The sequence below is a fragment of the Cuculus canorus genome, chromosome 10, assembly GCF_017976375.1.
Source record: "Cuculus canorus isolate bCucCan1 chromosome 10, bCucCan1.pri, whole genome shotgun sequence".
Classification (NCBI taxonomy): domain Eukaryota; kingdom Metazoa; phylum Chordata; class Aves; order Cuculiformes; family Cuculidae; genus Cuculus; species Cuculus canorus.
In genome coordinates, this window is record NC_071410.1 from 18121649 (window position 1) to 18146376 (window position 24728).

General features: G+C 45.8%; 2 protein-coding genes, 1 long non-coding RNA gene and 1 other non-coding gene across 5 annotated transcripts; 2 read left to right on the forward strand and 2 right to left on the reverse strand.

The window, feature by feature from the left end:
* Positions 1-1003: 1003 nt before the first annotated feature.
* On the reverse strand, positions 1004-10584 carry MAGT1 (magnesium transporter 1). Of its 2 annotated transcripts, none has more exons than XM_054075989.1 (10): positions 10445-10554; positions 8799-8968; positions 7829-7946; positions 7402-7542; positions 6355-6495; positions 5927-6016; positions 5291-5354; positions 4358-4432; positions 3809-3899; positions 1004-2480 (listed from the first exon to the last, which is right to left on the reverse strand). In XM_054075989.1, exons 1-10 carry the CDS (start codon positions 10532-10534, stop codon positions 2465-2467), a joined length of 996 nt encoding a protein of 331 aa, XP_053931964.1. In that variant the 5' UTR covers positions 10535-10554; the 3' UTR covers positions 1004-2464. The 2 variants fall into 2 exon arrangements, with proteins under 2 accessions (XP_053931964.1, XP_053931963.1); XM_054075988.1 differs by having other exon boundaries at positions 1005-2480; positions 10457-10584.
* A 3087-nt stretch (positions 10585-13671) lies between these two features.
* On the reverse strand, positions 13672-13788 carry TRNAL-CAA (transfer RNA leucine (anticodon CAA)). Its single transcript has 2 exons — positions 13751-13788; positions 13672-13717 (listed from the first exon to the last, which is right to left on the reverse strand). It is a non-coding gene; the product is annotated as a tRNA-Leu (tRNA).
* A 16-nt stretch (positions 13789-13804) lies between these two features.
* LOC104058234 (cytochrome c oxidase subunit 7B, mitochondrial) lies at positions 13805-16866 on the forward strand. The gene is made up of 3 exons (XM_009559719.2): positions 13805-14010; positions 16024-16148; positions 16701-16866. Exons 1-3 carry the CDS (start codon positions 13974-13976, stop codon positions 16773-16775), a joined length of 237 nt encoding a protein of 78 aa, XP_009558014.2. The 5' UTR covers positions 13805-13973; the 3' UTR covers positions 16776-16866.
* Positions 16867-21403: 4537 nt separating this feature from the next.
* Positions 21404-24471, forward strand: LOC128853127 (uncharacterized). The gene is made up of 4 exons (XR_008451418.1): positions 21404-21563; positions 22407-22536; positions 22992-23072; positions 23202-24471. It is a non-coding gene; the product is annotated as an uncharacterized LOC128853127 (long non-coding RNA).
* The last annotated feature ends 257 nt before the right edge of the window (positions 24472-24728 follow it).

The following is a 24728-nucleotide window of genomic DNA, read 5'->3' on the forward strand; positions in this document are numbered from 1 at the left end:
ATGGCGTCATCTAGCTCCCAGTTTTAGCACACCAGTTCTCGAATGCATTGCCTCTTCCAACTTTGTCCTACTGGTCCAGAACTGTGTTATACTCACCAGTGAGCGAGATGCACGTGCCAATGGTCCCAGAGAATCATTCTGGGTACCAATTAAAGCTCATTATTACCTTTAAACAAGTCAAATCTTTCTAGAATTGCACGCTCTAAATCTGCAAGCCCTCACTTTTCTTCTGCTCCACTACCACACTTGCTCCCTCCTCCACACCCTTCACTTTCAGCCTGGAGAGCAGAAAAAAGCTGTTGGAAAAAGAGCATTATTCTCATTTCATATGTGAGCATGGAAAAAAGAGGAAAATTCCGAACTCTCCACAACTATACCACCTTAACTGGAAGGCCAACACGTTTCCACCACCCACCAGTGCGATGTGCAACTGTTTGAAGTTAATGTACAATTAGATATTTTTTAGAGAGACAGAAAACACATGTCCCATGCCAGAAAAATTAGGAACAAACCTGAAAGTTTAACAATAAAATACTTCTTTAGAATGAGATTGTAAGTCACTTTCAGCTGCCCAGCTAATGACTGAAGTACACCCAACCCAAAAGTTTACTGGAAGCATTGTACCAGCAGGATAGGAAAATAACCAACAGGTACAGAATTGTTCCAGGCAAATCTATAGCACTGACTGTATTCCACCTCCAGAAATGCTATTAATAGATGTGTCTAGGACTACAGGAAGCCAAGATTTTCACCGCAGGACAGCTGTCGAGACAAGCAAGAACCATGGAATCTTTATGCTATTAGCTGGCTACATGAGAAGATCTCCAGTATTGACATTTTGGGCTGTAATTTCCTGCATCAACACACAGATGCTACTAATCCAGTCTGCTCAGCTATAGTCCGGTTATTTACTTTACACAGGCATTTTTATTAACACATGGAAGCAACAGCTCTGATTTGTTTTACGTTAAAGTCGAAAAGACACAGGAGCATGGATTAGACTAAAAAAAAATTTATTGAAACTTGTCCAAAATCCAGTCAGGCACAAAATTTATCCGCTCCTAAGGCTTGTCATTCTGTATGGCATAGAAAAATGCATCTCAACAAGCTGAAACATCGAACAACTAAATTAGTGACGTTAAGGCACTTGGGATGTGTGTTAATGTAGCAAAACTCTTATTGCATAACATTCTACTTTGAATTATATAGTCATCCCCAAACTTCCACCTAAAGCGCCCGAATTCACTAACTCCTTGACAGAGGGGAGAGGCAGAAGTAAGAGACAAAAGCTTAATTGCATTTTTCTCCGACTAGTGACCTCCAAAGCCACCTCAGGCTACAGAAGGAAGCATTACTGAATGAGGACACAAAGATTCCTGTAGTACTGGTGTCGAACTACATAATAATTTGGGCTGGGGCACCACATCCTCCACTCAAGAATCCTTAAGGCGAAGCATCTTTGTGAGATGGGAGAATGGAAGGAAAGATGAAAAAGCATATGCATTCAATCGTAAGGGTAACAAATCTTTCCTGGGGTAACAATATTTATCCTGGGATTAGACATCTCTGCCCACTCCAGGTCCTCCCCAACGGTAAAAACTTGGAGAAAATAAATTGCGAATGCAAGAACTTACAGACCAAAAGTATGATAACTTTGTTTGTCAGGGTGCTGAGTGGTAACTTGAAAGCCAGTCAGCAACCTTAATTCATACTACAGATCGCTAGTTACCTTTTTAGTTTTTGTTTGTATTTTTGAGAACGTGAGCATTGGTCAGTATATTTTTCCAGCTCTGAGCTAACGTTGACAACTGAAATGTTGCAGATTCAGCATTTGGCAAAGAAAGTTTTTAATGAATTAATAACTCAGTTCTACCTGTTGAAAATTCTCCCTTCATCTGTGAAATCACCTCTTGCATCATACAGCAGTTAAATACTTGTCTCAAAAATGAGATACAGCTCTAGGACAGGCACATTCCACACTGCAATCTGCAGTATGGTCCAAGGGTGTCACACAGACTGAAGGAAAAGATTTCCAGGAACATGAAGATGTTTTCAAGGCTTAACAGAGAAGCCATTGTCACCTGCTATGCACGAACAGGAAACAGTGATAAATATCTGAGGGAAAAAGAAACATACAGAAAACAGACTACCCAACTGAATTTAAAGTACTGTTTCTAGCTAGTCTATAGAAATGTATTTCTAAGCATTAAGTTCTGAATTTCACTAGAAGTTGTTTAAGAAGATGTAAAGCTTATCAGAAAGAGATTGCATTTTAATACTCTGTGTCCTTCAGAGCAGACTTCTTGTTATATTTAAGGCACTACACATCGTCTTTGGTTCAGTGTTTAACTATCTCATTCAGTGTAAACAGAGGTAGCGTGAACCATACGTATTTAGCTCTTCCATTCCATTACAGGCAATTTCAGAGTTGCCACCTTTCTGATGTTACAGGTTCTGGAATCCTTTAACTCATCAGGAAACTGCAGGAACAAAACAACAAACATTCTTATTAATTTTATAAGAAAAAAAAGTGTGCAACATTCCACTTAGCTTTTATCTATGAGAAAATCAGAATGAAAAACTGGTCCTGATGCAACTATGACGCTAAGTAGCTGTGGAGAAGCCACTTGGAAGCAAGTCTCCTAGTAAATCAAAAGCCAGGACAAGCACATCTTACCTACAACAAAGTCAGCAGAAGTACTTAAGATTGCTGAAAAGTCTTATGTATGAGTAGTCAAAACAAGTCCTTGTAAGTAACAACACATCCCTTTTAGTCAAAGCACATCCCTTGTAGTCAAAACAAATCCACTGAAACCAAACCAATTCCACTGAAGTTGAAACAAGTCCATTCAATAAAAAACAAGTCCACAGAAGTCGAAACAAATCCTTAGAAGTTAAAAAATGTTCTTCAAATAGACCAGAATAAAAACAGACTAGTTATTAAACACGAAATAAGTTCAGCTCTCTTCTGCTCTTGAGAAAAGTTCTTACGAATGAGAACGAGTGTGAGTTTTATCATCTAGACGTTTTTAAATAAGAACTAACTTCTCATAGAAAAGGGGCAATATTTGCCTATGGGATTAGCCTTCCAGGCAAATTAAACTCTTTGGAAAAGCTGAGATGGTTAGAAGCTGGTCCTTCAATGTGTATTTATTCCTTCAAAATACATAAAACCTAATAAACACACACAACAAATCTATATCAAAAATATATACAAGCAGTCAGTCAATAGTGCTAGACTCTTTACAGCAGCATTCCCTAAATGTACACATCTTTAAAGCATCAGCCATCCTACTTGTCTTCACAAATAAGGATTAATAATCAAAATGTATGAATACAGAGGAAGCGAGGGGAAGAGACACTTGTTTTCACTATAAGTTGCTTGAGGTATCGCTATGAAAATAGAAATATTTTTTAATACGTAACAGCATGAAAAGTAGAGTACCATAATCCTTCCTCTGGCAAGGGAAAAATCATGATATCCACCAAAAACCATTAGTTCTGGTAATTACAATACTGCCACTCTATGAAGTAAGTGGAGCATTTATTCTGAAAAAAAATTAGGCCCTTTGCCTAATTCTCCGTTCTGATTCATACTAATCTTATCAGACAAGGAAATACCAGTTAGCAGGAACAGATTCATTGCTAAGCATACAGTCCAGATTGAAAAAAAAACAACAAACAGATTGAGAGTAATACCAGAAGTTAAGTCCTCATTTGTGTTTCCCCACTTCCTTCAAAAAGGCCTATGATGTCGTAGGTGTATGGAATGCACAGGAAAATGACTGAAGCAGCAGCCAAACCGTACCTGTATGGGTAGCCATGGTATTTCGATCTGAAGACAGAGAGCAGCCAGCTGAAGAACAGCACCACCAAGCCAATACCAGCGATACACATGACTGTAAGAGAAAGAGTAAGATTCTGGTAATGCGACAGCTGTCCCCAAAACCACCACAGTGACTGTGTTTCTCAAAAGCATTCTGTAGTATTTACAGCTGTGGTCAAATGTGACCTCTAATAGAATCACTGAGAAGAACTAGATTAACACCAATTTTCTTTCAAATTCCTACTGTAAATCGAATTTATACCATTCCTTCCAGAGGAAGCAAGTCCCTTCTCTCCGTTACTAGCAAAATGCTGCAAAGCATCTTTATATCTCCCCCTCACCCAAAAGGGCTTTGAGTTTATCTTGTAGTTTGCTAAGCAACTCCAAATGCTGCCAGAAAACCAAACAATTTCCTTCTTAGAGGTGGGAACTTTACAAAACTCCACCGAGCAAAAGCATTTCTATTAAATAGCATATCAAAAATCTTTATTGAATATCCCTTCTCTTAGAGAGAAAAGTATTAATACTCACTTTTTCTTTTCCCCACATCCATGTCAGAAGTAGCAGCTTCGTGGAGGAGTACCATTCCTAAAGTAACACCACCATCTATGAATGCTGTTTAAGGCCAAATCAACAAAATGCAGTAGTCTCAATATAACACATATTCCTAATTTCAGAAATTCAGCTCCCGCACCATATCTCGGGCATTAAAACCCACTGGGAAAACTAAAGACATTCCAGCCAAACCAGCAAGTATAGAGGGGAGAAAAGGCAACTTAAAGGCATCATTGTCAGCTTTTAAAAGAAAATAAATACTAAGTTTAAAATATAAACTGGAAAGTTTAAAATATAAACTGGAAAGTTTAAAATATAAACTGGAAAGTTTAAAATATAAACTGGAAAGTGTAGTATGTCTTCACACAAAATGAAAACCACACATTTATTGTCTCAGCTTGTAATGAAACAGCATTCCTTCCCAGAGCGCTCAGTCCACTCCTACCACTGTTCTACTCCACTGGAAAAAAAACCAAGGGAATTAAAGTTTTGCATTTTGCTCAACTAATACAAAAAATAAAATCATAGAATAGTTTGGTTAGGAAGGAACCTTAAAGATCATCTAGTTCTAACCCCCCCGCCATGGGCAGGGACACCTCCCACTGGCTCAGGCTGCCCAAGGCCCATCCAACCTGGCCTTGAACACCTCCAGGGATGGGGCAGCCACAGCTTCCCTGGGCAACCTGGGCAAGCGCTTCACCACTCTCAAGGTGAAGAAATTCTTCCTAATGTCTAACCTAAATCAGCCGCTCTCCAGTTTATACCCATTCTGCTGCAACAGAAGAGCCTTGTTAATCGCTGGCATAGGAAAAGCAGCTGTCCACAGAGTAAGGCTCTACAGGCTTCTGCTTTGGTATTAGGTGACAGTTGCAAACCTTCACAAAGTACTTCACTCAGTAGGAAGGATACTAAACAGAAGAACAATGTGCGTTTCTGCCACAAACTGGGCTTGGCTGCTTCCATGGATATAGTTCTGTAAGAGACAGAGCAATTGAATTTAGAAAAGACTGAAGTCAACTTTGACATGATTAGCAACAGCTACAGAGCTTGGAACTGGGTTTTTGCACTGTCTCTTTCAGGAGACAGAAGCTGGACCATGAGCAATGTTATCTGATGACCACTGATTTTTGTGAGGGAGCTCGGTCAGCATCAAAAATCCTCCTGCTATTACAGAGCACTTTGTTTTGGATTAAGATTAGTATTTTGTGATTTCTTAGTAGTAGAGTACAAATTTGGAAACAGCGTTTCTTCTTCTATTTGAGCCAAGAAAAGGATGAAAGCTAATTGGAAGAAAACCTAAATGTTGACTGGAACTCTAACATGCTTTCTGTATCACACGAAACAAAACCCGTCTTTCACAGGTGTATTTTAAGAGAAGACAGATCCTCTCTGAGCTAATCAGCAGCTCTCTAATTCTCCTTGCTCTCTGCAGGAACAGGACTTAAAAAGAAGGAAGCCAAGAACAGGATTTCCCTCTTTTAGTATCAGCCTTGTTCTGTAGAAATACAACAGAAATGCAGAAAAGAACACAGAGAGAAGACTTACCACTTGTCCTGTATGGGGATTCTTCAGAGCATAGGGTGGACCCCTAATGTGGTTCCACATCTGGCCTGATGTCATTGCTAACACAAAACACTGGAAAGGAAAGAAGAAACACTATATAATAAGGACTTTTTTTTCCCCCCCTTTTAGCTGATTTCTTTTCATTTCATACCAAAAAGTACTGGTTTGGAAGACAATCTTAGGCTAGGCATCATCCTACACCTTTTATTTGTATAAAAGGCATCTAAATTAAGAATTAACTGAGCTGAAAACACCAAGATCAAATAATATGATCGGATTACCAAAAAGTAAAACTAAATGCACTACGTTTTCCTCTCCCAGGCATAAGTGTATTTAAATATGCAAGCTTTAAAGACTTGAATTGCTACAAAACTCATGACAAGAGGCAGACAAGAGTTATAATTACTCACCAAAGCAGCAAATGCCCAGCCAGTTTTGTTATATAGAAAATCCAGGTTGCTTCCACGCAAATATACAAGGCCTGCAACGACAGCCAGCAGCAGTCCCAACATCAGTGGTCCAGCGTAGCTTGGTGGCCTTATCACACGAATCTAAAGAGAAGGTATTGAAATTATTTTCCCTCAATGGGATTAAAAGTTATACCCACACTTCTGCTAACAAAACACACAATATATTAGTGTAGAAAAAGTATCAACACCCGCATGCAAATTTTCTATATAATAGATCTGTCTTGGGAAGGAATGCTTCTTCCTCCATTACTGCACCTTCAGTTTTATACACCTTTATCCTACCTAATAATTTAAAGACTGTTTTTCTCTTGTTAATGGTTAGCCCCAGCTGGCAACTAAGTACCATGCAGCCACTCGCTCACTTCTCCTCCGCCGGTGGGTGGGGAGGAGAATTGGAAAGAGAACGGTAAAACTCGTGGGTTGGAATAAACAGTTATATAGAACAGCAAAAGCAGAGAAAAATCACAACAATGATGATAGAAGAACATTCAAAGCAAGTAACACACAGTGCAATAGTTCACAATCCAGAAATTGATGCTCAGCCCATTTCTGAGCAGCGATCCCCCTCACCCCAGCCAACTCCTCCAGTTCATACGCTGAGCGTGATGTTGTACATTACAGAACAGCCCTTAGCTGGCCTGGACCAGCTGTCCAGCCTGTGTCCCCTTCCAGCTTCCCCTGCACTTCCCACCCTCTCCTGAGTGGCCAGCATGAGAAGCTGAAGAACAAACTATCCAGGCAGAAACCATGACACTTTCGTAGGAACAGGAAAAGGAAGGAGACGAGTTTTACCATATTGTCAAATAGAGAGTTACCCAAAATATTAGAACACAGAACGCAAGGAAACTTAAAGATACAGTCATGTGTCCAAACTGGACTTCGTACACAAGAATAATTTAAAGAATCTAGAGCAGATCAGAGAACACAACCGACATACTTGTAATTAGGGAGTGCTGCAGAAGTGGTGGATGGTCCACATATACTCACATTGACATCCGTTCTATCAGCCACCCAACGAGCAAGCTGTTCAGCTGCAAACCCGCGCACCTGAAGTTCATATGTGTCACCCCGTTTAGGCTTCCCTTTAGCAGGAAAGTTAATGAAGGTTGGAGCAGAATTCATGTTCAGCTGTGTTTAGAAAAATTCATAGAAGATATAGTTCTGTTAATATCGCTGCCATAATTAATATTTTATATTATATAAATTATATAAATTATATAATAATTATATATGCCACATTAATATTGCTGCTCTGCTCTTCTCTTCATTTCTTCTGTGAGCAGCAGCTTTTAATTTTTCAATTACCTCCTTAATCATTGTATCATTAGATTTTGTATTCATCTTTACCTTCTTGCCCTCAGCCACCAAAACCCAAGTTAAAAATAATGTTAGAAGACAAAAAGAAAGACATTACCATCTGAAATACATCCGAGCCTTCATCAAAATCTACCATAGCGAAAAAAATCTTATTGGTAAAGGCACTAGAATATCGCCAGGAGTTTGCCAAAATCTGGTATTCCTCATCAGCTTGCCTGTGAAAGACACAAAGGAAGATTCTGTACCACATCTGTCCAGAACACAAACTAAAAGACAGCTGAGGGAGCCGCAGCCACCCACCCCCCTGAAGAGTGCAGCCCACAAACCCCTACATTAATGATCTAGGGCCAAAGAAAAAGTTTAAGGCCAGGTTTTTATGCAACATTCAAGTGAAACATTTGGTACTGCTGTTCTTCTAAATACAAAAGCAAGTTCTACTAAGCTCATGAACACAAGCAGTGGTAATTTAATGGAAATCTGAAATGGAACCCAGCAGCTCATGATTTGCCAATATACAGAGCACCAAAGCAACTACAGGCGTGCCCACTTTTCCATGTCTGAAGAGGGAAAACCAATTAATTTCAACTACCTAGATATAAAAATCATCTTTACAGACCTCTGCTGCCTCCGGATTAATACATGAAAGCCATAATATAGTTATGGATCCAGCATATCATAATTGCAAATAAGTAAGTGCCAAACAACATATTAATTAACATTTTTTAGACTGCATGGCCGGCAGTAATTCTGCAAACGTTTCTTCAGCAACTCATGCCAGGAAAGTGGAGTTTTCACTGTGTTTTTCTGCAGAAGCCTATCAGTGTGAATATTGTTTCTGCAAAGCAGCGATTATCTTAGCAGGGAGGTAAATAATTAAGGACTACATTCTTTTCTTACATACATATTAGGCATATATTCCCACATATTTAACTTGAAAGATAATCCTACTATAATGGGCCCTAGTATCCTCCTCCCACGCACACAAAAGCTTTATCCCATTAAATTTCATTTTCTACGAAGCATATGATGACCTTCAAGTTTAATTTAGGACTGAATTATGCCCATACTTGCACACAACACACTGTCTGTGAGGCTGAAGAGCAGTGAACATCACAATCACCGAGTAATTTCTGGGTGGTGCTTTCACAAGGCGTCGAAATTTGTCTCCATTCATTCGAATAACAGATCTTTTACTGGCCCACTCCATTAGCTGGTTCACTTTTTCTGATAACACCATCTGAAAAAAAGTCAGAGAAACACTATATTGTATAGGGTTTTTTTCCTAGTCTAGGTTGCTACAAGGTCTCCTTAGAGCCTTTTCTCCTCCAGGCTGAACAACCCCAACTCTCCCAGCCTGTCCTCATATGGGAGGTGCTCCAGCCCTCGGATCATCTTTGTAGCCTCCTTTGGACCCGTTCTAGCAGCTCCATCTCCTTCTAATGTTGAGGATTCCAGAACTGGACACAATGCTCCAGTTGAGGTCTCACAAGACAGGAATAGAGGGGCAGAATCAGCTCCCTCATTCTGCTGGCCACGCTGCTTTTGATGCCACCCAGGATACGATTGGCCTTCTGGGCTGCGAGCGCACACTGCCGGCTCACGTCAAGCTTCTCATCAACCAGCAACGCTTTAGGGTCAATATTAAAGTACTCTTCTTTGACTCACAACTGACGCAGGTCTATCTAGAGGGATCTTTACACACCCTTGGAGTCAACTGCATGGAAATAAGCGACATCTTTGTGCTCACAACTGAAGACCATCTGCTGTCCGAACTGCGGCTGCATTGCCTCCTGTGCAGCAGCCAATCTCTACATCACCCAGAGAGACTTCGCTTTCACAGAGTTTGCGCAAATTCTGGACATTTGGGGGGACAGACCCTTCAAACTCTAGTGTAACTCCCCTCACATGGACTGCACGATGTTATGCACTACAGATAGATACATTCACAGAATCCCCAGAAAAGTCATGTGTATTCCTAACTAATCATACCATCTTGACCTTTTACTGCATGTGCATCCCAAACCCCTAAACGTATTATTCTGCAATCTTTGTGTGATTCTTAGTGGCTATTCCGCAGTCCTTCACTGATGAGCTTTTATTGCTTTCTTGGCAGATTTTCCTAACAAGGCTTTAAAGTGAAATCATTGCTCCTTGCAATTCTCGGATATCACATCCTTACTTGGCTCACTATGTTTACCAGACCATTTCTGGTCTTAAATTTGCCCCTCGGCACCCATTCATGGTTACTTTTGCTAAAAAAAACCAATATAAATCATCAGGCATCTCCAGTTTTTCCCAACAAACCGGGAAGGCCTCTCCCTCTTTTTTCCCCAACAAACTAAGCAAAGCGTCTCCTTTTTTTTTTTTCCTAAGTAGGCAAAGCATCTCCCGTTTTTTTCCCCCAACAAACTCCCTTTTCTAGCGATATACTCTCATGCTTTTATGCTTTCTTTCAACACCTCCACACGTCCCATTTATCCTAAAGTCCTTCCCCACCTCTTTTTGAGGCTGTTCCTCACCCTTTATGGTCAATAAGGAAGGACTCCCCTTTGTCTCACGCAGACAGGGTCTCTCCAGAGGGATCTTCTCACATCCTTGCAGGCAGGAGTGTGGAATCACCGCGATCTTTGTACCCACAACCGCTCCCCCCCTCTTCCAGTCCCCCACAGCGCGTTTTCCAGCACCGGGAGAAGCCGGGATCAAACCCACCCGCCTCTCTCCTCACCTCCTTGCGCTTCTGCCCCTCGGCGGGGCCGCCCCAGGCCAACAGCGCCAGCAGCACCAGCACCGGCACCGCCGCCATGGCCGCCCGATGCCCGCACCGCCCCGCGCCGCCCATTGGCTGGGATGGGGCCGCGGGCACCGCCCATTGGCTGAGCGGGGGCTGCGGGCACCGCCCATTGGCTGGGATGGGGCCACGGGCACCGCCCATTGGCTGAGATGGGGCTGCCGGCACCGCCCATTGGCTGAGCGGGGGCTGCCGGCGTCGCCCATTGGCTGGGATGGGGCTGCGGGCACCGCCCATTGGCTGCGATGGGGCTGCGGCACCGCCCATTAGCTGAGCGGGGGCTGCCGGCACCGCCCATTGGCTGAGCGGGGGCTGCCGGCACCGCCCATTAGCTGAGCGGGGGCTGCCGGCACCGCCCATTGGCTGAGCGGGGGCTGCCGGCACCGCCCATTGGCTGAGCGGGGGCTGCCGGCACCGCCCATTGGCTGAGCGGGGGCTGCCGGCACCGCCCATTAGCTGAGCGGGGGCTGCCGGCACCGCCCATTGGCTGAGCGGGGGCTGCCGGCACCGCCCATTGGCTGAGCGGGGGCTGCCGGCACCGCCCATTGGCTGAGCGGGGGCTGCCGGCACCGCCCATTAGCTGAGCGGGGGCTGCCGGCACCGCCCATTGGCTGCGATGGGGCTGCGGGCGGCGGTAGCGCGGCGAGCTGGAGCCGCTGAATGGGGGAGCGGGGTGCTGTGGGATGGGGCGGGACAGGACGGGATGGGATCAGAGAATCACAGAATCAGCAGGTTGGAAAAGACCTCTTATCGAGTCCAACCATTCCTATCTGCCACCATGTCCCTGAGCACCTCATCGACCCGTCTTTTAAATCCCTCCAGGGATGGGGACTCCACCCCCTCCCAGGGCAGCCTCTGCCAGGGCCCCATCACCCTTTCTGTGAAAATTTTTTCCTGATATCCAGTCTGAACCTCCCCTGGTGCAGCTTGAGGCCATTCTGCCTTGTCCTATCACCTGTCACTTGGGAGAAGAGCCCAGCACCCTCCTCTCCACAACCTCCTTTCAGTAGTTGTAGAGAGCAATAAGGTCTCCCCTCAGCCTTCTCTTCTCCAGGCTAAACAACCCCAGTTCCCTCAGCCACTCTCCTTCTTTTCCAGCCCCTTCCCCAGCTTCATTGCTCTTCTCTGGACACACTCCAGAGCCTCAACATCCTTCTTGTGGTGAGAGGCCCAGAACTGAACACAGTATTTGAGGTGCAGCCTCACCAGTGCCGAGTACAGGGGCAGAATCACCTCCCTGGCCCTGCTGGCCACGCCATGTCTGATACAAGCCAAGATACCACTGGCCTTCTTGGCCACCTGGGCACACTGCTGGCTCATGTTCAGTCGGTTGTCAACCAGCACCCCCAGGTCCTTCTCTTCTGTGCAGCTCAGCAGCCACTCTTCCCCCAATCTGTAGCACTGCATAGATTTGCTGTGCCCCAAGTGCAGGACCCGGCATTTGGCCTTGTTAAACCTCATGCCATTGGTCTCGGCCCAGCAGTCCAGCCTGTTCAGATCCCTTTGAAGAGCCTCCCTACCCTCCAGCAGATCAACACCTCCTTTCTGGCTTAGTTGTTGTCTGCAAACTTGCTGAGGGTGCACTCAATGCCTTCATCCAGGTCATTGATAAAGATATTGAACAGGACTGGAGCCAGCACTGAGCCCTGGGGACACCACCTGCTACCGGCCTCCAGCCGGAGTTAACTCCATTTGCCAGCACTCTTTGCGCCCGGCCATCCAACCAGTTTTCCACCCAGGAGAGGATGCGCCTGCCCAGGCCAGAGGCAACCAGAGGAATGGGACAGGATGAGACAGGATGAGATGAAATCCTGCAGGACGGGACGGGATGGAATTGGATCCAGCAGGACGGGGCAGGACAGGATGGGATGGGAAGGGACTGGATGGGATGGGATCCTGCAGGATGGGACAGGACATGATGGAAAGGGATGGGATAGGATGGGATCCTGTGCGATGAGACTGGACAAGACGGAATGGGATGAGATGGGATGGGATCCTGCAGGATGGTGGCAGCAGGGCAGGACAGGACTGAACCTTGAGTCCCCATCCCTGGAGTTGTCTAAAAGGCAGGTAGATGAGGTGCTTGGGGACATGATTTAGTAGTGGACAGGGCCAGTTGGTGTTGATCTCTAAGGTCTTTTCCAAACTAAGGATCCATGATTCTATGAACCCCGAGGGATGGTGCCCCTGCAGCCACTCGCCCTGGGGCAGCACTCAGGCTCTGCAGGCACCGCAGTGCTGCGCAGTCATCAGAGAGCCAGGGAAACAGAGGAGGAAGCTGGGATAAACTGCAATCCATAGCTCCCCAAAGGTGTACCCTTAATTTGAAACACGCAGGTGTAGTGCCGGGTCATGTGTTAGAAAGACTGTTAAAATCCCAACCCAGTAGGAAATCCTCATCTGATGTGAATGGGGGCTGCGGAGAGATGTTACAGAACCATAGAATGTCCTGAGTTGGAATGGACCTATAAAGATCATCGAGTCCAACTCCTTTCCCTGCGCAGGACAACCCCAACATTCACACCATGGGTCTGAGGGCATTGTCCAAATGCTGCTGGAATATTGTCAGGCTCAGCTCCGTGACCGCTTCCCTGGGGAGCTGCTCCAGTGCTCCACCACCCTCCGGGGGAAGAAACTTTGTTTAATGTGCAACCCAACTGTCCCCTGGTACATCGTCCTGCCATTCCGTTGGCTCCTTGTTGGTGGCCAGAGAGAAGAGCTCAGCGCCTGCTCCTGCTCCTGCTCTCGTGAGGAAGCTGCAGAGCATGACGAGGTCTCACCTCGGTCTCCTCTTCTCCAGGCTGAACAGACAAAGTGACTTCAGCTGCTCCTCATACACGTTTCTCTCTGCACCCTTCCCCAACTCCGTGCCTTCCTCTGGATGCACCCCACTAGCTTTAGATCCTCTTTATTGGACTCGATGACCTAAGAGGTCTTTTCCAACCTAGTGATTCTATGATTCTTTATCCTCTGGCACCAAGACCCGTACGCAATATTCAAGCTGAGGTCTCTTCCTTGGCTCTTCGTTTCTCTAAGGACGCCACTTTCAGGCGCCTGAAGTTTCTATTCGAACTGAGATATCCCGCTGTAACTCCGCCGCCTTTCAGACCATTTAATGTTGTGTAATAGAGATGGGAGGGAAAAAAAAGTGGTGTCAGAAGTGGGATTCGAACCCACGCCTCCATACGGAGACCAGAACACCCAAACCCGCCATGGGAAGGCGCACAACGCCTTGAGTCTGGCGCCTTAGACCACTCGGCCATCCTGACACTGCGACTGTAGCCGCCGCCGGGAGCCTCTTGGTGCTTCGCGCCGGGGCGGAGCCGCGCCCGCTCCCGCCACTTTCCCGCCGCTGCTTTTGCACCGGAGCGGCGTCACCCGCAGCGCCCCGGCTTCCGGAGACACCATTTTGTTCTCCGCCTCTCGCCAAGGGCACCTCGCAGGCCCCGACAGGATGATCCCCGCGGCTCGGGCCGCTCTGAGCCTCGCCGGTGAGCGGGAGGGGGGTGGGGGCGCCTCCTCCGCCTGATGCCGCCTCCTCTTGTCTTTATTTCTGCCTCTTTCAGCTTGAGCTTGAGCTGAGGAAGGAGGGATTGCGGGGGATGTTCAGTATGGAGAATCATAGGGTTGATTGGCTGGAAAAGACCTTCGAGATCCTCGAATCCTGGAGAATCATAGGGTGGTTTGGTTGGAAAAGACCTTCGAGATCCACGAATTCTCAGGGATGGGGAGTGGGGATGTTCAGCATGGAGAATCGTAGGGTGGATTGGCTGGAAAGGACCTTCGAGATCCTAGAATCCTCAGTCTGAGAGACCTCATGGCTCTCTGCAGCTCCTGGAAGGAGGTGGTGGTGAGGTGAGTGGTGGGCTCTTCTCCCAAGGAACAAGGGACAGGATGAAGAGTTGCCTCAAGTTGCACCGGGGGGGTTAGGTAGGCTGTTACGAAATATTCCCTCTCGGAAGGGGTTCTCGGCACTGGCACGGCTGCCCGGGGCAGTGGTGGAGCCCCCACCCCTCGAGGGGTTCGAAAGCCAGGCAGGTTCGGGGATGTGGTTTAATAACGTACAGGTACGGCTGGACTCGAGGATCTCAAAGGTCTTTTCAATCTAAATGTCTCTGTGCCTCCATGACTTTGGTGCAGCTGCAGCAGGAGCAGCCCCTGTCCCTGGGCAGCCAGGGTGAGGTGACCCCCAGGACAGGCTGCCTCTGGGCTTGGTTCATCACCGCCTTAGCCCGAGGTGTACGCACCTAAAAGAAACGCACTCAGCAAAGTTCCTCTCCCTAGATATTCAAGCTGCTTGGTTTTTTTTTTTATTTTCCTGTTTAAAAACATTTGTGTAGCCTCTCCGAGCGTGCCAGGGTTGCAGTAGCATTGCAGACATTGCCATCATCTTCTCTGGTTGTGTTTGGCTAAACATGAACTCGAAACTAAAAGGTTGTATTTTCTAATGTCTGTCTTTATGCACAGATTGCTGTCTGACCAAAAGCTTTGTACACAACTGCTAAAGAATCTCTGTGTTTTGAAGCTGGTGGTTTGATTCTTCACTCTGTCTTCTCGATAACTGTACCTTTTATAGCACAAATTTATGATGTACATCGTACATTCTGCCATCTGAAGATACTTCCCCGTGTGTCCTCCTCTATTATTTCTCTTCTCCATGGTGCCTGGTGACAAGGCAAGCAGCAATAGGCACAAGCTGGAGTGCAGGAAGTTGCACGTTCACCTGAGGAAAAAATTCTTTCCTGTGTGGGTGACAGGGCACTGGAACAGGCTGCCCAGGGAGGGTGTGGAGTCTCCTTCTCTGAGATATTCCAACCCACCTGGATGTGCTCCTGTGCAACCTGCTGGAGGTGCCTCTGCTTTAGCACGGGGGTTGGACTGGATGAACTCCACAAATCCCTTCCAACCCACACCATTCTGTGATTTACTTCATGCAAAGGCTCACAGAAATTTCCACTTAATTCTTCACCTCCCTCCCCTTTCTCATCAAATCTTGACAGAATGAGGAAGGTGTTACCCATGTCCACTATCTTCAAGCTCTTAATTTGATGTTGAGATTCATCCTGAAAACATTTATATTGGGTGCACATACTGGCAACATATATTTACATACAGAAATCTAAAACTTCAAAGTACTAAACAAAAATATTTTATTCGAGAAATGGTAATACTTAAAAGTGTGCTTAAATTTCAACACTGAGAGCCCAAAAAACCCACATTATTGGAAAAGATAACTTCTAAGATTTTCTCATTGGAACTAGACTTCAGGAGACATTTTCTAGAGAGAAACTAGGAGAGATTAAAGAAAATGCAAGGCTGTCTGTATATCCTATGTTTTGAAGTTATTCCAAAGCTCTAACTCTGAAAGATTATTCTTTTTCAGCTTTTCTTAAAGTCTTTTAATGTTTATGCTTGCCTGTCTGTTGGTGGGAGAGGAGGATTGTCAATGGTTTTAATGTTTTAGTTGATTTCTATACTTCTGATTCTCTTTTAATTTTCTTTAGCTCGTAGCATTCAGCGCACTGCAGTAAGACAAGCTCATCGCAAACATGAGCCTGACTTCCATGATAAATACGGAAACCTGGTGCTCCTTGGCGGAGCCGCCGTTTTTACTGTTGTCTGGGGATATGTAAGTCGCCCTTTTTTCATTGCTCTGTTGTGAGTAAGCTGTAAACTTGCAAGCTGTTAAGTTTTAGAAGGGCTTACTTGTTTGACATAACTTATGTGGGCAGAATTTAGGAGCTTCTTATCTAATTAAATAATTATGTGATAGAGATGAAAGTTGTTGTTAGTTCATATTTTGATTTTAGGTTGATAGACAAATTTCTGTGTCAGTCTATTGCTTGATTTTAAAATGTATTAGAAACACAAGTGTTCACTTGGGATTTCTAAGCTATACAGGTAGAGGTTTTAGCAGAAAAAAATTATAGATGAGAATAACAGTGTGGTGATGGGATTTTATGTTCCAGATTTGTTGTTCTAAATTTAGATATTTTAAAATTAAAAAAATGAAATATTTAAATGTTGTTCACTATAAATATATTCTGCTTGCTTTTATTAGAAGATTAACGAGATTCTGTGTTCTATAGAAGAAATGTAAACTGAAAGCAATAGAAACAGCCCTCTATTGAGGGTTTCTTTGATTTCAGACTTAATAATCTTGACTTGTATCCTCCTGCAGGTGCTCACACAAGCTGGAATCGAGTGGGGTTTGTCACCTGTTGGCAGAGTCACTCCCAAAGAGTGGAGGGAGTAATGGCCTTTGCTGGAAATGAACTGGTCCAAACTTTCACCGAAGAAATGACCATCTAATGGCATTTGGTCTAATAAACATACCTAGGAACCTCTTTGGCTCCTCTGGATCTCCTTTGTGCTCTGTGTCTGGTGAGGTGTAATAAATAGTGTAAAAACTCAAAATAATTAAATCCTGTTTCAGGCGGTCCCAGTTGTTTCTGTAAACGTCACTCATGGATAAGAGACAAATCCAAAACATTGTATAGTTGCCTATGTCCTGCTGTGGATGCTCCAAGAAACTGCTGCGTGCATTCCTGTGGCAGAGTGCACGTCACTGCCTCCAACACCTCCTGAACAGCTGGGGACAAAGTTTTTATTTTCTGTGAGATCCTGGGTTTTTTTTCCCCAGGAATATTTTTATTATATTTATTATATAAATATATTTTTATATTTATATATATAGCCTTGAGTCACTCCACGAAGCAGCTGTTTCTCTCTGAGGCCTTTGAGAGTTGGGAAGAACTCTGATTGGGTCTGGGTCGGGAGGCTCCACAGAAGCAGGTGGTGTCTGTGATGCTGAGAGAAATGGCACTTTCCTAACAAGTTCTTGAGGAGTCCCTGGCCCAGGTTGCCCAGGGAAGCTGTGGCTGCCCCATCCCTGGAGGGGTTCAGGGCCAGGTTGGATGGGCCTTGGGCAGCCTGAGCCAGTGGGAGGTGTCCCTGCCCATGGCAGGGGTTGGAACTGGATGGGCTTTAAGGTCCCTTCCAATTCTAACTATTCTATGATTCCATGATTCTTGTGCAACTTGGATTTGTGAGGCAACAGCCTGGGGCAGATGCAGGCTCTAAACCGCGGGGACCGCTGGAATCCCCTGGTGAGCACAAAGCCGCCCCGCTTCCTGATGCAGCGGAGGTGTGAAACAGCGGTCTGTCCTCCGCGCCCTCTGCTCAGAGGCCCGCACTGACGTCTGTCCCCGAATGCCCTTCGCCGGGGCGGGAGAGGAAGGGGGAGGAGTGTTGTGGTCACGTGATAGAGCGGGGCCCACGAAGCACTGCAGAGGGGCGAGGGCTGCGGTCACACGGGGAGAGGGGTATTGCGATCACGTGACCGATGTGTGCATTGGGGGAGGTCCGCTGCGTCACGAGACCGAGCAGACCCGGACGCCGTGGTAACGCGTGGAGGGCCGTTGAGATCACGTGACCGGCCCCCGCTGCTGCGTCACGTGATTGGGCGGAGGGGAACGGGCTCTGCGGTCACACCGGGGTGGGGTGGGGGTGCAGGTGGTGTGATCACGTGACCAGGGGTTGGGGAGGAGGTCATCTGCGTCACGTGACTGGGCATGGAGGGGCGGGTCGCTCGATGACGTACCCGGACGGAGAGGGGCAGGCGCTGCGGTCTCGTATGGAGTGGGCATTGCGATCACGTGAAACAGGGCTCTGCTGCGTCACCTGACCAGGCGTCGAGGGGCGGGTCGCTTCGGTCACGTGACTGGGCACAGATGAGCGGACCGCTGCGATCACGTGATCGGCAGGGCGGGGTGTCCGGCGAAGAGGGGGCGTGTCGCTGCAGTCACACATGATCGAGCGGAGAGGGAGCTAAGCTCTTCGTCACGTGACTGGGCGGGACGGAGGCGATGCGATCACATGACTGGGCGGAGAGGGGTGGGGTTAGTGTGGTCACGTGACCGGGCGGAGGGGCGCGCCTGCCGCGCCGTGTTCGAGTGCGGGGCTGCAGCTCCCCGTCGTGACTCCGGAGCGAGCCGGTACGCGGGGCTGGGCTGGCGGACGGGCGGGGGCGAGGGCCGAGCTCCGCGGCGGCTCCTCCGGTTCGGCTTGGGGCTCTCGCTGTTGGGCTCCTGGACTCAGGGGAGGGGCGGGGAGCGCGGGGCTGAGCTGGCGTTTGTGGGGGAGCAGGGGGTGCCGAGTCCCGGGCCGGTTCCCTGCTCGGCTGCTTGGCGAGAGCCGCCCCGCCTTCAGTTTTCACCAGTGCTGCGCGGGCAGGGATCGAGTCATAGAATAGTTAGGATTGGAAAGGACCTCAAAGCCCATCCAGTTCCACCCCCCTGCCATGGGCAGGGACACCTCCCACTGGCTCAGGCTGCCCAAGGCCCATCCAGCCTGGCCTGGAACACCTCCAGGGATGGGGCAGCCACAGCTTCCCTGGGCAGCCTGGGCCAGGGACTCACCACTCTGGTGAAGAAATTCTTCCTTCTGTCCAGTCTAAATCTGCCCCCCTCCAGTTTATACCCATTCCCCTCATCCTATCACCACGAGCCTTTGGAAACAGTCCCTCTCCAGCTTTCTTGTAGCCCCTTCAGGTACTGGTAGGTCACTATAAGGTCTCTTGAGAGAGAAGAGAACCCTCATCCTATCCCTGCACTCTGTGATGAACAGCCCCTCCCCAGCTTCCCTGGAGCCCCTTTCAGGACTGGAAGCTGCTCTAAGATCTCCTCAGAGCCTTCTCTTCTCCAGGCTGAACAACCTCAGCTCCCTCAGCCTGTCCTCATGTGGGAGGTTCTTGAGCCCTCAGATCATCCTTGTAGCCTCCTTTGGACCCGTTCTAACAGCTCCATCTCCTTATGCTGAGGATTCCAGAACTGGACGCAATACTCCAGATAAGGTCTCACAAGAGAGGGAGAGAGGGGCAGAATCCCATCCCTTGCCCTGCTGGTCGCTTCTTTTGATGCAGCCCAAGACATAGTTGACCTTCTGGGCTGCAAGTGTACATTGCCAGCTCACGTTGAGCTTCTCATGTCAATGGCCGGGAGTCGCATCCCGCAGCTCTTTGGACTGCGGCCAAGCCAGTGAGTCAAGCAGTGGCACTCAGGGGGCCAGCAGGGTTGTGCTAGTCAGTGCACTTGAGACCTCACTTCGTTTTGGTGCACAGAGAGTGTGCAATTGCTGGTGGACTTGGAAAAATCCCTCTAAAAATCTGTCTTCCACTGCTGGAGATCTTCAGAGAAAAACTCACATTGAATTTGAACGCACAAGTCCCTGCCAGGTGGCAGACTGAGAAACTAAAAGCTGGCATTGCATGTCATTTACTGTTTTACTCATCTTTTCACCTGCATGATGTGTTCCGCCTTGTATTTTGAGCCTAAGCTTGAGAATGAGGAGCTGTGGTTGGCCTCGGCAGTGCTCACGTAACAAAGGTTTATAAATTATATTCTGTTCCAAATATTTATTGTCATTCTTCCAGAGGATCATTTGAGTTCCAAATACCTGACTTGAAGAGGTAGTGGAAGGACACGAACAAGTAAAAGGATTTGCTAGGAATTTGTCTTGAGTATTATTAAACTCTTCGTAGAAGTGAAGCAGAATGTTTCCAATGTGTTCTGTATTTTTTTTTCCATCTAGCTTGCATAGAAATGAAGTCCCTCAGAGCAGTTTCCGTAGCCTGCTGACCAAGCGAGACTTACTAAAGTCTTGAGCAACATGAATTGCAGCCTGTTTCAAGAGTGACGTAGCTCCCTGAGACAGATATCTATTAGAGATGTGCAGTTTCTGCCTCAGTGATTAAAATTCCTGTATCTGTTTGCCAATGAACGTAATCAAACCTTGTTCTTTCGTGTTGGACCAGATCCCCTGTAACTCATTGTCCAGCACTTTTGTAAGCCCAAGGAGAAGATGGTGCATCTTTTTCCTTTCGTGCTGGTTTTTTCATAGGTCTTTGCAGACTTTTACGGACAGGTACCTGTTTTTAGTTAATGTAATTAGTAATTTATTTGTCTGCTGCCATAAATGAAATGAGCTACAAAGCAGGACTCGGCCTTTTAGAAATTTAATAAAGTCCAGAGGCTGCAGTTAAATCTGTCAGATTCTGTTTCTGGCATTTGCATGATTTTTCCCTAGCTTTGATCTCTTTTAGTTTCAGTGGCTATAAATTAAAAATAGTTCTGCATAGAAAACTTTGGTGAAAACTGAAATTGTGCACTTAGCCAGAAACATGGTGTGCTTTTCAGTTCTGTATCCCTGCTGGTCCCGGTAGAGGCACAAAGCATCTTTGTGGCACACAGGGCATTATTACATGGTGATGCCTTGGTTAGCTGAGATACTAGAAGCAATAGTTCGTTTTTTGTAGGCTAAAGTGAGAGCCTGAGTTTTTACTTGTGTTGTAACGCATTCTTTGCATTGCTCGTGTTTTCATTTTGGTTTGTTTGTTTTCTGATAGTGTGAGATTGTGAATGACTTAACTTTGACTTGATCAAACTTTCTTTTGCTTCAGAAATTTTACTTAGACTGCTGTTAGCACATCAAAAAAAAAAAAAGGTTTAGAGAGATTAATCTGAGTTTCTCAGTCACCTTGTGGTTTGATCACTGTTTGGTTTCCATAGGAAGAAATTGCTGTTGGAAGTACCTTCTGCTACTTGATTCACTTAAGAAAATTACTAGTTGACTTTAAGAAAATGAAATGCTTGATCCAGTGGGAGATGTCCCTGCCCATGCCGGGGAGGTTGGAACTGGATGATCTTTAAGTCCCTTCCAACCCAGACTACTGTATGATTCTATGATTTTAGTTTGCACACAAGCAACCCAAGTGTTAAGCCTGGAGTTGGGAAAGATAAAAGGGCTGAAAAAAACATACAAGGGCTTATGGGTATTCCAAAATATCGTTTTGATATTAATTATCCTTTCTCCACTGCTGTTCTGTCACTGGGTGTTGGGTTCCGCAGGGCTGCTGAGCCGGATCATTTCCAGGGTTCTGCTGTTTCATTGAGGGTGTTAACGTACAAACCAGGAAATGCTGCTGCCTTGTGGACTGCAAACACAGAGAGTAATGAAATAGAATAGAAAATGGGAGTTTCTAAAGGTAATAAGCAGTAAATACTGTAGTATAGAGTACAGAAACCTTTACGAAGTGTGTTCAAAGCTGGGGCTCTTGGCAAGGTAAAGCACCTTGAGGTGATGTTCCAGAACAGCGGTAGAGTTGAAGCCTTTTCATTTCTTGTATTCTAAGTAGATGGCTGTTAAAAGTGGGGGAGCTGCCACTTGTTTGCATCGTCAAATCCTAAAATTCTTTACTAATTGAAGATGAAGGTGATTTATGGATGGAATGGTGCATTGGTTGAGAAGAAAAATGGCTTTATTCTTTAAAACTATACATAACTTACCATCTTGTGCAAAAGAATATGTGCGTGACGCCTTTGAATTACAAGTTATTTATTAGCAGTCATTTGTCTTGCAGTCAGTGGTAATAATGGAGATTTTCAGTGTCAGCTGATAAAATACACGTTGTCACCTAGAAAGCTTTCTAGATACACCAGAAGTTTTAGATCTGTTGATTTTCAGCTGCATCCTGACAAAACCGTAACTGTCCTTTGTACAGTGAGCCTCTCTTGTGAGCTAATGCATATATACCCACACAGATATATCTGCATTATTTTTTATATATATATATTTTAAATGGACAGAGAAAACAGACGTAGTGATGGATGGCTCAAAACACAACAGGGTGTTCCAAGTTCAAGCCATGGCTGTAGGATACACAGATTGCTACGTAGCCTTGTGTAGATCTCTTGACTTCTGCATCCATTTTCTGTGAACTTGGTAAAATATTAACACATATAAGGAGAACTAGGATTGAATTGTCAATATTTGTACCTCTCCTCTGTGCATCAAGTCGTAATTTATTGGTGTAACAAATATTTTTCAGGCAGCTGCATCATGAATTTTTCTTAATGTTGTCAGAAGGAGGAAATTATAACAAACGTGTTTAAGTATCGGCCAAAGTATTTTTACCAGGAAGCACTGGAGGCAGAGCATTAGAAATGGAGTATAACAAGGTAGAACACTGTCTCAGATGTAAGCATGAATTAGCTTTCAAATTGAATTTGTCCTGGGGAACAAGGGGAGGGGGGGGAAAAAAAAGGATGTGTGTGCTTAGAATCACTGTGGTTTAACCCTGTACTTCTTTCTGAGTACAAGATCTCTTTAAAGCATCAGGAGCACTGGAACACCAGGCAGCTTAGTCTTCAGAAATCTTAGTAAGGCTGTGTAGAAAACTGAGACTGTGAGCGTGCTGTTTCTCCAATCAGTGTCAGTAATGTAACTGGTGAGAAGAGATGGTTTTGCTTACAAATGGCTCATTTTCTACCCTCAGAACACATCTAATATCTTAGAGAATAGCCTTTCTTTTAAAAAGAGTACAAAAACTGTTAGCAACTTGCAACAAGCCAATATAAATCTTTGTTTATTGTTCCTCTGTTCGTGACCTATTAATGATGTGTATATTCTATAGGTCTAGATTCTATAGATGTGTATATTCTATAGATTTCTTAAAAGTCAGAGAACAAAAAGAAGAGACTGTTTAATCCAACAGGTAAATTCTGTGATGGAAGTTCTGGATTCAGTCCCAGTACTTTGGGGCCTTGAGGGGTAAAAACCATAATAATTCTTTTCCTCTTTGCCATTCAAACATGCAAAAAGCATAAAGGAATATCTCTTCCAGGAGGGGATTTTCTCCCTGCTGCTCGTGCAGTGCCTGACACCGTGGGGCCCAGATCAGCTGGTCCTGGGACAGCAGTCTTTAAAAATCCACTTCAACCCAGCAAAAGAAACCTGGAGTGATTGAAGCTTGATTGGTTTGATTTATTACTTAAATCCAGATACAAATAGCAGTTGATGTGCTTTATTTTAAAGAAAAGATTCTATCTGTATTAATCACACACTGGAAACAGAAACAGAACATTCTATTCACATAATGGGTTTCTAACATGCTTTATAAGTGGTCCTGGATTGCTGTGATCCATATTTTCTTATAATTCTGTAAATATAATCTGTCATATTAGAAGTCACTTCACAGGCTTTATTTAGTTAATTAGGCCTCTAAGAACAACTCTTAATAATTCCTGTTTCTCTTTCCTCATGCTGCCTTTTAAGTAGGAAAACACGAGTCTGTGTAAAAAATAGTGGAAATGATGCTATGTGAGGTGAGCAGCCAAAGGGCAAGGAAGCAGACTGAGAAAATGAACGAAATGCTTTGTCCGTAATACACTATAATGACAGGAGATGTTAAAAGAAACATTCTGTTAGCTTTACATATGTTGGTGGGCATTTGGTAGCAGTGCTGATGGCCACTGTAGTCACTGTAGTGGTTCACCACGTTACCTGTGTGGCTGCTCCTCGTTTGACATCTGACTGGTAGGAAAGACATTAACGGCGTGTGCTGGTTTCTGGTAATAATGAATAGAATCATAGAATAGTTTGGGTTGGAAGGGACCTCAAAGCCCATCCGGTTCCAACCCCTGCCGTGGGCAGCGACACCTCCCACTGGCTCAGGCTGCCCAAGGCCCATCCAACCTGGCCTTGAACCCCTCCAGGGATGGGGCAGCCACAGCTTCCCTGGGCAACCTGGGCCAGGGCCTCACCACTCTCAGCGTGAAGAAATTCCTCCTTATGTCCAGTCTAAATCTGCCCCTCTCCAGTTTATACCCATTGCCCCTTGTCCCATCCCCACAAGCCTTTGGAAACAGTCCCTCCCCAGCTTTCTTGTAGCCCTTTCAGGTACTGGAAGGTCATTATAAGGTCTCCTCTGAGCCTTCTCTTCTCCAGGCTGAACAACTCGAACTCTTCCAGCCTGTCCTCTTATAGGAGGTGCTCCAGCTCTCTGATCATCTTTGTAGCCTCCTCTGGACCCATTCCAACAGCTCCATCTCCTTCTTCTGTTGAAGATTCCAGAACTGGACACAGTACTCCAGATGAGGTCTCACAAGATAGGAATAGAGGGGCAGAATCCCCTCCCTCGCCCTGCTGGCCACACTGCTTTTGATGCAGCCCAGGACACGGTTGGTTTCTGGGCTGCGAGCACACGTTGCCGGCTCATGTCGAGCTTCTCGTCAATCAGCACCCCAAGTCCTTCTCCACAGGGTTACTCTCAATCACACTTTATTGTAATCATGTTGAAATACAGTCCTCACTGATTCCTTCACTTCTTCCGCAAGAATGCTCAGTCTGTTAGAGTGAACAAAGACATAAT